General features: G+C 30.1%; 1 protein-coding gene across 1 annotated transcript in view; it reads left to right on the forward strand.

Moving 5' to 3' along the window:
* Positions 1-14,849, forward strand: part of LOC134710664 (spectrin beta chain, non-erythrocytic 2-like) — an 86,254-nt gene extending 71,405 nt beyond the window's left edge. Inside the window, exons 79-86 of the mRNA XM_063571050.1 lie at positions 2,667-2,761; positions 3,458-4,062; positions 4,541-4,729; positions 5,803-5,856; positions 7,966-8,232; positions 8,565-8,618; positions 9,080-9,108; positions 12,430-14,849. Of these exons, the coding sequence (XP_063427120.1) occupies positions 2,667-2,761; positions 3,458-4,062; positions 4,541-4,729; positions 5,803-5,856; positions 7,966-8,232; positions 8,565-8,618; positions 9,080-9,108; positions 12,430-12,654 (1,518 nt within the window). The 3' untranslated portion in view covers positions 12,655-14,849. The remainder of the gene's footprint in view (positions 1-2,666; positions 2,762-3,457; positions 4,063-4,540; positions 4,730-5,802; positions 5,857-7,965; positions 8,233-8,564; positions 8,619-9,079; positions 9,109-12,429) is intronic.
* Positions 14,850-15,086: the final 237 nt, after the last annotated feature.

A 15,086-nucleotide genomic window follows, 5' to 3' on the forward strand; every position in this document is an offset into this window, starting at 1 on the left:
GCCTTATACAAAGAAAGTTTTTAAAGTAACCTAAACTTAATATAGATATTATTAATATTAGTTTCCAAATACATGTATCCCCTTAACCGATGTAGCAACCACATCCATTCACATCAAATATTTCAATGTTTTTAGATCCTTGTACCCTACCCTTTAGAATTATAGCTTACCCTATACTCTTGGGTGTAATGATGATATTCCAATGCTTTTAAGATTTGCATATTGGCTCAATAGCTGAAATGTTTTGCTTCAGTGTGTTATTCATCCAAAATATAACGACACCAGTGCCTGCACACTGCTTTACAAAGCTTTAAGGAGGGCGTGAATTGGAAGCTTTTTATTGAGAGACCATTTAAGACGATAATCAACAAATCAAGCTGATGCTATTAGAGTGCACCTACACATTTTTTTAGGTGCTAATAAAGTGCACCTACATTTTTCCTAGGTGCCAATAGAGTGCACCTACATATCATGCATGTGTGCTAATATAGTGCACCTACATATTTGTTAACATGAACATTTTTGTTTTACAGATTCAGAGATCAGTATGTTCGATTTCATTGCTTATATAGAGTTATTTTTTTGTTTGCTAGTGCCACTGCTTTTTAAACCTCTATCATCACATCACTATTTTGTTTGTCTTATGATTCATGTGTTCATCGTTTAGAAGTGTTTCCCTTTTATGTTTAGTAGAAATGTTATTAGACTAAGCAAAATTGTGTCTCTTGTGTGAATGCTAAATGTTGTTGTATTATTTCTGAATGAAAATATAACTGTTATATTGTTTTATACTAGCATTTTTAATGATTGTTTACTTATTGCAACTAGAGAGATAGTGTTTCTTTAATCGAAGTCAAATAGTTTAAAGCTTATGTTTGACATAATTTATAAACCAAGGAAGATTTTATATATTTTGAAGTATTCCTTTGTATTTTAGTTGAAAGTTACATTTGCCTAAAGAAATTTCTAATTGGTTTACAACGCAGTAGCCAATTTCTTCAAAAATAAGAAAAAAGAATAAGTGCATAAATTGTTGCACATTCGTGACAAACTTGTACATCTTCGGATCAATTTTCTTGCTAGATTTATATTGAGTAAACATCCAAATTAATCTATTTCTGTTGTTTGTTAATTTAGTTTTTGTAATTTTAATATTGCATGCTGTATAATTTTGTTAGACACAATTTTGTTTAGTTCTATTATTCACTTGTGTCTGTTAGACACTTCCTTTTAATGGTATTGTACAATTAAAATGTAGATAGTATTTTACCAGGACGGAGAGGTGAAGGCTAAATTAAATCTTTATGCAATATAGTAATCAAAAGGAGTAGAATAGAAACCTAAGTTTGGTATAAGTTTTTGAATACAATCAGATATGCATAATAGTTAGAGAGTTCTTAAAAGAAATATATATATGTGCATATATCTTTGTTTACCTGATTCATTACTTGAGATCATATTAAGGAATAGAGAGATGTTTAAAACTGGGGCAAAGATCCAACGAGACATTTTCATTATACTGTGGATTCATGTATTTTTTTCTTGGAAACAGTATTTTTTTTATTTACCAAAGTCTGCATATAGGTTAATAATTTCTTTGCCTTTGTTGAACATTCAAATTCATGGTTAATCTTAACTCAATCAAAATCTATATAAATTGTTATCCCAGGATTAATAATGAATCCACAGTATTCATTGATATGAAATGCTTACTGTACCACATTACTAAGATGAACAGTTTGCTTTGAAGCAGATCTAAAATTATGGGCTTACGTAATTGATTTATATCATATCATGAGCCATTATGGCAAAGGCTTTTTATCTGTGAAACTGTTTTACTTGCAGAGATTCATTATTCTAAGATTGTTGCAAAAACCGTTTTAAAAGTAACTGCCTGAATGTCAAAATTACTCAAGTTAAACAAACAAATCTCTGTTTATATGACTTCTGCATGAAAATCTAAATAGAATTTCTGCAAGAAAATAAGTTACAAAAATGTGTGCAATAAAGTCTACTTATATAAGCAGTTTATAATAACCATAGCCATTCTTGTGCGTCTTTACCCTGCTGTTAACAGGGAAAAGATCATATGCAATGCTTCTTGCGGTTCTCTCTTTCAAGAAAACAGGTGCCTTTAATCAATGCTTAGTTCAGACTTGAAAAGGATCTATAAAGAATCTAATAATATAATTCTTTTGAGTGTCATCAGAGAGTGATCATAAAGTTCTTCATAAATTTTTGTAGACTTTAAAACAGACAAGAAAAGAGTTACTTAGACTTGGAATACAAACAAGTTTTCAGTAACGAGAGGAAAGTTGGAATACAAACAATTTTTCAGTAACAAGAGGAAATTTGGAATGCAAACAAGTTTTCAGTAACGAGAGAAAATTTAGAATACAAACAAGTTTTCAGTAACGAGAGGAAATTTGGTTCAGTAACGAGAGGAAATAATGTTTTTTATTAAGCAATATGAAGAAACAAAAAGTAGCAAGTTATCACTTATCAAATATATCTACCATTTGCAATGACAAACAAATACAGACTTGATGCATTACCACAGCGACAGGCTTTCTTATAGTACATATGTAGACTAATCTAACCTTATTATTTTATCTTTTATTTATATTGGATCTGTTTAAACCTCATTTGTGTAATTTTTTAAACAGGAGAGAAACAGAGAGGAAGAACAGAGAAAAGCAAGGGAAGTTCTGTTACGGAAACAAAAAGGAACAACTGATTCTTCTGAAAGTGATGACGATAAGTATGTATATGGTTGATCTTTTTATATTTTGATAATAGTTATTTGTAATTTTTGCGCTAGGTCACCAATTACTGGCTTTGAAACAGCTAAAAGAAGTACATCAAATAGAGTTATGAATATCTCTATATGAATAAGTTAGTGTATGAGTGCAAATGAAGCAACCCTCCATCCAAATCACAATGTATGAGGGGGTATAAGAGGGGTCCTGATCCCGAAATCCTGGTCTTATAAACACGAAATCCCGAAATCCCAGGCTTAAAATAAAGAAATCCCGATGTCCCGAAATTCGAATAAAGAATTCCAGGATTTGAGAGGGTCAATTCCTAAATCCCGAGCTTAAAACACCAGATCCCGGAGTCCAGATAAAGGTCCTATCCCCCCTCATGTATAAAAGGTTAACAAATATAGGTCAAAGTATGGCCTTCAACACAGAACCATGGCTCACACAGAACAGCAAGCTATGTAGGACCACCAATAACTTGTGTTAAAAAATTCAAACAAGATAACAAACTGTCTGAACTATATTAATAATGAGAAACAAGAAACCACATATACACCATACCAACAAAGGACAACCACTGGACAACAGGCATGCTATACATATTTGAAAATTGTAACTGTGAATATATACTGAAAATCTTAAATAATCTTTTAATTTTCAATGCATCTGATTGATTCACTCCTTTCCTTTTGCAGAGATGACAAGTTAGATGTTAGTACTGTGAAAAATTTGATTGGACGATCTCATAGTATCAAATCAAGTAAAAAGGATGATAAGAGAATTGAAATCAGACGTGCAATTAGTTTTAAAAATCCTGCAGGGGATGGAACAACTTCTCCCCCACCCCTAGTTCTTCAGAAAGCGTTAGGTTTCAAAGAAGGTGAAGGAGTTATTGTTCCTGATGAGGAAGATCAGGAATTTTCAGCACCTCATCTTCCAGAGGCTCCACCTCCTGAAAGTTGGACACACGTAGAAGTTGAATCTGCCGGTACAAACTTAACTAAAAAGGAGAAATTATCTCCCCCTGTTAGTCCTAAATCTAATAAACATGTTGAATCTCTTAAAGACGAATCTAAAGAAAAGAAAAAACGGACACCTAGTTTTAATATTAGAAGGAGAACTAGAAGTTTCAAGGATAAATTTAAATTACCGGAGAATTTACCTCAAGCCCAATATGAGGGTATGTTAGACAGAAAGCAAGAACATCAAAGTGGTGGTAAACGTGCTGCAATACGATCATGGAAGAATCTTTATACAGCAGTGTTCGGTCAAGTCATGGCCTTCTTCAAAGACCGGGAAGGTATGTAAAACTTCTATACATGTTTATTTCAAGCAGTATTTTATAAGCAATAGAAAAAAACATGGTTTTCTATCATAAACCTCTTACCATTGGTTTGAGATGCTGGAGTAATATACCCCTCAATTTATATGAAAATAAATCATTGATAACAGTTTCAGAAATCATTCTTTCTGGCTTCCAAAGAGTTGCCAGTTGCAAATGTAAAAAAATAAAAGCAATAATATATGATTATATCATACAGCCTTTGACAGTAAACAGAGCTTTTCACCCTAAAGGAAGCTATAGAAAATCCTTACCTGAATACTACCTTGCAGTTGAGCTTTACAACAAATATAAAAGAAAACCAAAGAATCAACATGACTACATCTTCATTCCTCAGAAAAATTACAAAATTGTGATGTTGTTTTTGTATGATGTTATAAACTCACATGTTTTTAAATATATGAATATAAATAACCATATTATACTATTTTAAAAGCTTACTTGGAGAAAACACCAGTAGCACCATGTGTATTCTTACATGAAGCATTTTGTGAAGCTGCCATGGATTATACGAAAAAGAAAAATGTCTTCCGTCTTCGTCTTAAAGATGGATCAGAATTTTTGTTCGAAGCCAGCAACCATGAAGAGATGAATTCATGGATTGCCTTAATCTGCCACCAAGCAGGTATGTCAGGCTCAATATCTATATGCATGATTTTTATATACCAAACACCGGCTAACATTTCACATTACAATAATAATCTAAAACATTACCACTGACCACAACTGTAATGCCAGAAAAATATGAGAATGTAAAAATTTCATTCTTTTTGGTTCTCTTAAAATAGAATATTTCACATTCAGGTCTACCAATAATGACCTTTTTTTAGGGTTCAAGATAATTTGGTGGGTACTTATCATTGATTTAACAATAAATGTAATTACTCAATGAAATTTTCTATAGGCTTGTATAGAGAATTTATAAATCCATGAAATAAATATATACAATGTTTTTTCAACCCTTGAAAAATTTGTACCCTTGAAAATGAATCAACCGTATCTGTATTTCTAGTTATGAAAAATTCTTGACTCCTATAAACATTTCTTTATCTTTGTCAGTTGGCATTATAGTTGTATAGATTGAATACTTACAATGTAGATTGACAATAATTTCTCAACCAAATCATGTTTATACATTCTGAGAGGTTCCCTTTCTAAAATGTTTAACTTACATTGATATTTTAACAACCTAACATACATACATGATGATTTCCCAAAGTTGAATGTTTGGCTTTTGAAGTAAATAATCTGTTATTACCTAAAACAAAGTTTGTTATAATTCTGCAGTCTTACCTTGTTCTTCAAAAAGTTTTGAAATAATAGAATTTTCATTTATTGAAATGCTTCACATATTTTGAATTTTCTGCTTAGCAAATGTATCTGTTCTTTTTATGAATTAATTGTATAAAGAGAAAAAAAACTTAAGTACAAATTTTTCTGAAAGTAATTTTTAGACTAAATGGTCTTTCATACCCAATTTCATGAGGTTTGACTATCAATTCCATGTATAGTTCAATATATATTTGTCCTTAGTTTAAATTTATATGCATGATTTGTGATAGTATTTGAATGATATAATTAGTTTGTCGTTATTAAGCATACTTGCTGAGAATATTGCTTGTGCTTTTCGAATGTTTTACGATTTTTTGCATGGTATTTAGCATATGATTGTACATTATAATATTGCGTTGATTTCAGCTGGTACCCCAGTACATGCAGACTTTTTTAGAGTAACAGATGAGGATAGCGGAGGTGACCAATAGTTGTTTTAACACTTTTTTGCTTCACTTACGATTGTTTGATCTGAGTAGCCAAATCGCACATGTAAAATGTAGCCGCATGTTTCAAAAGTAGTTTTTTCGTTTACCATTTGTTCTTTTTTTTCAGCACTTAAATTGTTGTCTTTAAATTGAACCTCACCTTGTTTTACCTTTTCGTAGACTTCACCTTTGTATATTTTTTTGTGGTTCCCACCTTCCTAAAAGATTACCTCCCCTTGGCCACACATTTGGCTACTCAGGACTGGTTTGATCATGCGCATCAGCTTTCCCGGCACAAATCACCATGGCGATTTGTTTTACAGCTTGTAACATCCTTATTCTGTGGTTTTGATGTTGTTTAATTTGCTATTATTAGATTTTATTCTAATGGTAACATAGAATTTAGTTAGTAGAAATTAGACCTGCTATCTGCTCATGACAGAGAAATTTATTCACCAGCATTTTGCAATTGGATTTTTAATAGCCTACGCAGCTTAATTTTTGCATTTTTCATAAATTTTAATTGATTCAATTTTATCACAAAGATAATGTATTATATTTTTGCATTCATTTATAAATCTTATTTATTCAAGTTTCCCTATGATGATGTATTTTATTTTTGCATTGGATTAAAACTTTTTTTTTAATCAATTTTCCCTCAAAAATAAAATATTTTATTTAATCAATTAAAATGTTTCTCCATAAGTCTATATTCATTGTTAATTTTTGGATAAATAAGGATAGAATTGGCCATTATATAGCAACAGGCAATCTCAAGGCACAGATATTGACTCTAAATCTATTGATTATTCAAGACTGGTCCAAATTTGTTTTTTAAAATGACAAAGTTCAGCCCTTCTGGTTGTTATGGAATTTGTCGGTTATGAATTCAGTTACTCTTTTCACCGCAAAAAAAAATCAACATAAGTTTAAAAACTTTAAATGTGTTTTTTTTTAATATTAATATAATTATTTAACATTTGCAGTAATTAGAGAATGAATTTTGAAATGGCCAAATACAAAGTCTTTATGCTGTTGACTTATTTGATCATTAATGTTAATTATTAGTTTTTAGACTTTTTTTGTCGAAGCAATTTATTAAACTTGACTAAAAGAAAAGTACTTTGGTGATTTGGTACTAACATTGGTGCTGGATTGAAAATAAGATTTTAGCAGAAATGATTTTATAACCAGAACACAGAAACAAGATTTATTTTATTTGGGAATATTTCTATCATACCACATAATAGAACTCTTTAGATGGTATTTTGATTAGAATTAACTTATGAACTAAGAATTTAACCATTCTAATGTGTGTTTATTTTTGGTTTTAGATTTAACTTGTAGACTAAGAATTTAATCCTCCTTTGATTTTTTAACTGGGTTTTTAGATTTAATTGGTAACCAAGAATTTAACCATCCTTACAGTTTTTTGTTTGAGTTTTAATTTAACTTTTTATCTTCTTAGTCTGGTGAGGATTGATTTTATTTGTAAACTAAATATTTAACATAAGCAGAAAAAAATTGTTTAATACATTTAAGGAAGAATTAACAGAAAATATTTGTGGAGCCTTTTTATTACTATTTTTGTTTTGCACCATTGTATTGTCAAAGCATTACTTCTTAAACTTTTCATCTTTAAAATTACAACAAAGACCATGTAGAAATATTCAGGAAAGTGATGGAACTTCAACTTGAATATGATGGTATTTCCCAAGTTTTACCAGAGCAAGACATGTATTAGGTTCAGTCTTTGTCCGTTTTAAGATCACTCTGGTAAAAGATCTAAATAGAATTGATCACTTTCAAGAATATTTGTGTATGCTAGAAGTCTTGACTGAAATATGACTTATTTTGTCATCAGTATTCTGATTTTGCATGAAGGATGTTAACACTGAAAATTAATGTGGCATGCCTTAGAACCTAACAGCACATGTTAATACAGACACTTTGCATTGGTCGGTACACTGCATGATGTTTTATTGTGTTTTGTTTTTTTTATAAAATTGGAAAACAATGATGTACTGTTTGTATAAACTTATTTATCTTCATTTTGGAATAGAACATTATGAATAATAATTACTCATCTATTTTCTAACAGCTCAAGTCCCAGATGAGCACCATGTACCAGGTGATCGGTCAGCAAGTCCAGAAGGGCGAGCACGTAGTATTTCACCTTTATCTTCCCACAGAGAATCGACAGAAATCAAGGAGGAAGATATGGACAGACTAAATCAAATGTCCCAAGTAGGATCAGAGTCACCACAATTTTCAAAAGAAAGCCCTCGACCTTCACCAAGGAATTCTAAAGAAAGTCCCCGCCCCTCACCACGTCCAAGGAATGTTAGTGGACATAGTCAAGGATCAGGTAATTTGATTCATTTTAATTTCAAAATAATTTTTGTGCCTTATTTTAAAAGTCAAAGACCAGATTAAATGTAAAGCATGTGACAAATAATTTTTATAGTACTTCAATGACCTTATTACATCTAAAAAAAAAAACACAATCATATGTAATTTATTTTTTAATTGAACAAAAAATTACAATATAACTTCATTTGTTATTATTGCATTGGACTATGAGTGCGGCTTAAATGGTCACCCAAGTCGTGTAGATTAAATCATATACTGACTTGCTTGGTCAATAACTATAGCAGAAATTCTTAATATCTCTAATAATGCATTGATTTTGAATTATAGAGGGTGACGACCATGTGACAGCTCTTCCAGAATTAGACAGAGTTAACGGAGATGGTGAGTTGATATTATACCCTACTGTAGATGCTATATTTTTTAGTGTGGTTTGAAAAAAGGAGATTAAGGTGATATGTTGTTGAAACAGCAATCTGACAGAACAAAATTTCAAATGACAAAGAGGCTCTTGAGTATTTCTGGTTTAGAACATGCTTTACTATGCCATCAAAGTGTTATCAAGTTTTCATGCAACTAGTAAAGTTAAATTTGCCTCAATATTTCTATTTAGCTTAATTTGACATTGCATAATGAAAGCTATCCCTATTGCTCAGACTTGTCAAAATAAACAGAAGATGAGTTTATATGAGTTAAGTAAAATTATTTTAAGAAACTGCTGTAACCAGTTTGCTTTTAGAGGTACTTCCATTTAACAGGAATCTTCATTCCAAATTTTTATAAGCATTTTTTACATGCTTCAAACCATCAAAAATTTTTTAAAATGATTTTTTTTTCTATTTCAGATCATCCACAAGAAGAAGATTCTGTAAAAGTAAGTTCAATTATATATGTTTTTATTAAGTTAAAGTTCAAACAGCACATCATCAGCACGGCTATTGACAACATGCAAATAGATATCAGATCTTTTATTTTTATAATTAATCTTCATAATGGAGATTAATTTAGACTCTGTTTTAGTATTAGATACTATCCTTTTATTTATGCATGATTTTAAATGTTTAAAGTCAGTGTGACTATTTTTACAGTGATACTCCATAACTTATAAGAGTGTTGATGAACAGTTTTTTTTTTTGCTGAGTGAATATTTGCAATTTTTGTGACAAAAAAGCAAAATCCATGACAAATTCTACATTTACTCAAACTGTACATTTACCAAGAATTCTTAATTATTTACAGGTCATTTAAAGGTCAGATAAGAGTTGAATTCAGTTGATTAATATAGTTCTTATACGACCGCAAAAATTAAAAAAAAATTTTGGTTGTATATTGGTATCATGTTGGCGTCGTTGTCGTTGTCGTCCGAATACTTTTAGTTTTCGCACTTTAACTTTAGTAAAAGTGAATAGAAATCTATGAAATTTTAACACAAGGTTTATGACCACAAAAGGAAGGTTGGGATTGATTTTTGGAGTTTTGGTCCCAACATTTTAGGAATAAGGAGCCATAAAGGGCCCAAATTAGCATTCTCTTGGTTTTCGCACTTTAACTTTAGTTTAAGTAAATAGAAATCTATGAAATTTTGACACAAGGTTTATGACCACAAAAGGAAGGTTGGGATTGATTTGGGGAGTTTTGGTTTCAACAGTTTTTGGAATTAGGGGCCAAAAAAGGGCCCAAACAAGCATTATTCTTGGTTTTTGCACCATAACTTTAGTATCAGTAAATAGAAATCTATGAAGGTTGGGATTGATTTTTGGAGTTTTGGTCCCAACAGTTTAGGAATTAGGGGCCCAAAGGGTCCAAAATTAAACTTTGTTTGATTTTAACAAAAGTTGAATACTTGGGATTCTTTGATATGCTGAATCTAAAAATGTACTTAGATTTTTTATTATTGGCCCAAATTTCAAGTTGGTTCAAATCGGGGTCCAAAATTAAACTTTGTTTGATTTCATCAAAAATTGAATAATTGGGGTTCTTTGATATGCGAAATCTAACTGTGTATGTAGATTCTTAATTTATGGATCCTTTTTCAAATTGGTCTACATTAAAGTTCAAAGTGTCCAAAATTAAACTTACTTTGATTTTAACAAAAATTGAATTCTTGGGCTTCTTTGATATGCTGAATCTAAACATGTACTTAGATTTTTGATAATGGGCCCAGTTTTTAAGTTGGTCTAAATCAGGATCCAAAATTATTATATTAAGTATTGTGCAATAGCAAGAAATGTTCAATTGCACAGTACTCAGCAATAGCAAGAAATCTTCAATTGCACAGTATTGTGCAATAGCAAGAAATTTTCAATTGCACAGTATTTCGCAATAGCAAGAAATCTTCAATTGCACAGTATTGTGCAATAGCAAGTATTTTCAATTGCACAGTATTGGGCAATAGCAAGAAATATCTAATTGCACAATATTGTGCAATAGAAAGAAATTTCAATTGGAGTTATCTTTCTTTGTCCAGAATAGCAGTTGAATCAATATAAATCATTGTTTTATACAATAAACAATATATATTCACTTTTACTACCAACTGATAAATTAAAACAATCCTTACCATTCAGTGATAACATGCACTTTTTTTACATTTTAATATTGTATGATGTATTTAAATGAGTAGTTATTGTTGCAAACTCCATTAGAAATTTGAATTGAGATCGGTTTTGAAATAAAGGAAAGGGAGATGTGAAGAAAAAAAATTAGGGGGGGGGGTCAATTTTTTTTCATTACAGATTTCATAAATAGAAAGAAAATTTCTTCAAACATTTTTTTTGAGAGGATTAATATTCAACAGCATAGTGAATTGCTCAAAGGCAAAATAAAAATTTTAAGTTCATTAGACCACATTCATTCTGTGTCAGAAACATATGCTGTGTCAACTATTTTATCACAATCCAAATTTAGAGCTGAATCCAGCTTGAATGTTGTGTCCATACTTGCCCCAACCATTCAGGGTTCAACCTCTGCGGTCGTATAAAGCTGAGCCCTGCGGAGCATCTGGTTGTTTCTGATCTGACTTAAGAGTGAAGTTTTCTATTAAAAAAATGTTTCTTAACATGAATCTTACCAAAATTGTTCTACTCATAAGCTTAAAATTAATGTAACAAAAAATTTTATCAGTGTGTGGGCTTTGGAAAGTTGATATTGTTTTATCTTTTTTTATGCCAGATTTATGAGCATTATGTTTTCTGGTCTGTGCGTACATTTATTCATCTGTCCCACTTCAGGTTTAAAATTTTGGTCAAGTTCTTAATAAAGTTGAATTCCAATCAACTTGAAATCAACACATGTTCCCTAAGGTATGATCTTTTAAATTTTAATGCCAAATCAGAGATTTTTTCCCCATTTCCACGGTCCACTGAACATAGAAAATGATAGTGCGAATGGGGCATCATGTACTAGGGACACATTCTTGTTTAATTCACATAGAATGAAAAAGATCTGTTTAAAATTAGATTAAAGTTTATTAAAATAAACAGAATGATTTATCAATAAAAAGCAGATATTTTGACATGGATTTCTAAAATAAAGGGAAATTATAAATAATTAAATATTATTGTAGTGGTCAAAACTTCTACTTTTGGTAAGTGAAACAAAGGTGAAGGATTCCAAAAATACTCTTAAATCCAAAGCTATTTTATTTAAGATAAAACCATTAAACCATTTTAAGACTATTTTATTTCAGATTAAACCATTAAACCATGTTTTAAGAAATTAAAGGGTTACAAAAAGATTCAAATATTGTATGCATTTATAACAATCCTATTTATTTTGAAACCTAACCAATTTGTCCTTCTGTGGAAATGCATGCTGCTTTTTGTACTTATTGTATCGAATATATCATATCAAATTTCATCAGCTTACAATTCTTTTAAAAGATCCTGTAACAACTTAGAAAATAATTGGCCCCTCAAAAAAGTAGCGTTGTAGAAAAAAAATTAAAACAAGCTATCTCTTTGATTTTTAATTTGATATGTCTTGGAAAACTTGACCTGGATCTTATTAATTTAAAAACCTTATTTTAGGTTTTCTTATTTGTTGGTTTGAACCATGATTTCTTTGTAAGATTACGTTTTTTTTTACAGCTTATAATGTGAATATGATAGCTTGTAAACATATGTAAATTTGATTTCTTGCACCATGGATATGGTAAATAAGAAGGTTTAATTTAATGATTTCAATATAATTTTAGTTTCGACAGAAGTCTTCACCTCGGGCAGAACGACCATTTTCTGAACCAAACATTCATCCTACAGATGATCATGATCATTTGAACGAGAAGGAAAAGAAACATAGAAGCATGTTTGGCTTTCTGAAAAAGAAGAAAGACAAAGATCACACGGAAGAACACAAGGAACACAAAGAACATAAAAAGGACAAAAAACATAAAGACAGAAGACCTGATGCAACATTATAGAAAAACATTATAGCAACAATTGTCTTCCATAAATTCATTTAGAAAAAATGTAGTGGCTTCAGATGCATTATGGGTATTTGAATGGCTTGAAATTCACAAAGGCTATTAAATGGCTAACAATACTTGTTAGATGTTAAAATGGCTTAGAATTCACAGTGGCTGTTTAAATGGTTAAGAAAACCCTTTGGTTATTTTTGTAAATGACTTAAAATACAGATTGACCATTACGGTTACATTACTCTTCAAAATATTTATAGTATGTGGTTGTTTTCATCATTCACAGGGTTGAACTTTTTATGGTTAAAAATAACTTCCAGGATTTATAAAAAAGCCTCTCATTTATAGATATACTTAAATAAAAAAATGTGTTTATTTCATTTTTGAAGGGTAAAAGTTCGGGCTTTTAGACAAGTGTTTCATTCCATACATTTTTCGTAAACTTTCATATAAAAAGATTTCTTACATCTGGTCAGTAAAATATCATTTATTTCATTCATTCATGTATGAACATAATTTTGTTTAAATGAGAACCATTTTTATATAGGTTAAAACTTAGAATATTTTTTGTGTCACAAAAAGTCACAAAAAATATTATTGTTAATAATTTTCAAATTCTACAAACATGATATGATCTCAATTACAATTCAGGGCAAAACAGTTACAAGTTGTTCTTCAAATTTCTAAAATTTGTTAAAAATTCTGTTAGTTGTTTATGTATGAAACAGTTATATTGTTAAATATATGATTCAAGTTTGAGTCTGTAAATAAAGAAGTTTCTTTCCAATATGCACAAAAATGTTGACAACAACAAATGTGATAGCTGTTGTACTATATTAAGACACAATTTATAATTGTTATTATTGTTTGTTTTGTCTCACTGTCAGAATTCCATGACTGTATGCATAGTTGTGAACTGGCCAATCATATTGCACCATTTATTGAGAAGGTGATGTCATGAATATTCAGTAATCTTTCAACAAGAAAGAAATATTCATTTCTGTTGAGGATATGGTCTGAGAAATCTTCATAGCTATGTCTCCATTAAAATTTAAAATAACCAGATTTGTAATTTGAGTATAGGATGATATCATAATGTTCTGGAATATTTCTTATTAATATGGATCAATTCCAAATTTGTGCCCAATAAATGCATATCAATGCATGTATACAAGGTTTCATTTAACGCTAGTTAGTTCATGTAAATGTATGTATGAATTATGATAGTATATATATAGAAGTGCTCTGAAATATGCATATATATGTGTGTGTAAACGTATGTGTAACTTATGGACCAAGTGCTATAGCTAGCAAAGTAATAAAATTGTTGTTTTATGCAATATTAACTGTTACTGTATATTTTTTATATTTCTATTTTGTTTAGATAGTTAATGTTTATATATAGATTTTTTTTATAAACTTTATAAATATATATGCAAACTATGGGACCAGTTCAGTTTCGATTGTATTTTGTACAAGGGACCAGCTTTGTTTATTTTTAGTGTGAAAAGATCTGATGTTCAAATAAATACTCCTTTCTTGAAAGCTATTTGTGTAAAAATTCCAACAGAATCTTGATTGAAAAAAAATTATTATCAAAGAATCTTAAAAATAAAAGCAGATCTTAAATGCTTCTACAGTGGGACCAAACAAGGATAATTTCTGAGGTTTAGAGTGGCATTTATATCAATTTTAATTTAACCTTTAGATTTTCTTTAGTTTTGGATTTATTACTATTGAAATCTTCTATATTTATTCTAAAGTGACGAATCCTTCAAATTGTTTTGAAATTCCACAATATTGCAATACTCATGTATTTATAAACGTATAGGTATTTTGACATTATATAGGAATTCCAACTATTGTTAGGTGGTAGCACAAAGTGGGTATTCTTTCAATTTATTGTCTTGTTGACTTAGTCATCTGAAATCTGCTGTCATAGTCGCAGAAAACCAGGTGGCATCTTTACCTATTTTTGCACCCGCTTGGCAAAAGTAATTTCTTTATATTATACACAGAGAAAGGTTGTGATTAGGCTATTTATAGATGTGTACAAAATATATGCTTATTTAACAGATGCCAAATACATTGTACAAGGTTTAACATATCATCAGTATTTGTTCATATATATATATATGCTGGTAAATATAATTTTTTCATGAGGAAAAAAATAAAATAAATAAATTGATATAAAAATAGTCATGTGTTTTAAGTTCTTTAGTCAAATACATGAGTCATTGTATTTGACTGGTAGATTTTTATTAAGTGAATGAGTAAGCATTGGGTTGTTGACAGTTTTCTGCTCTTTGGTTGGGTTGTTGTTGAAACATTTTCACTGATTTAACCTTGGTTGCTGTCTTCTTAAGATTTTTGCATTCTGTTACCAAAGGCAAGATGTTAGTGTATGAATTGTTTTGTCTTCTGTCAAGACTTTT

The sequence above is a fragment of the Mytilus trossulus genome, chromosome 3 (assembly GCF_036588685.1).
Source record: "Mytilus trossulus isolate FHL-02 chromosome 3, PNRI_Mtr1.1.1.hap1, whole genome shotgun sequence".
Lineage (NCBI taxonomy): Eukaryota > Metazoa > Mollusca > Bivalvia > Mytilida > Mytilidae > Mytilus > Mytilus trossulus.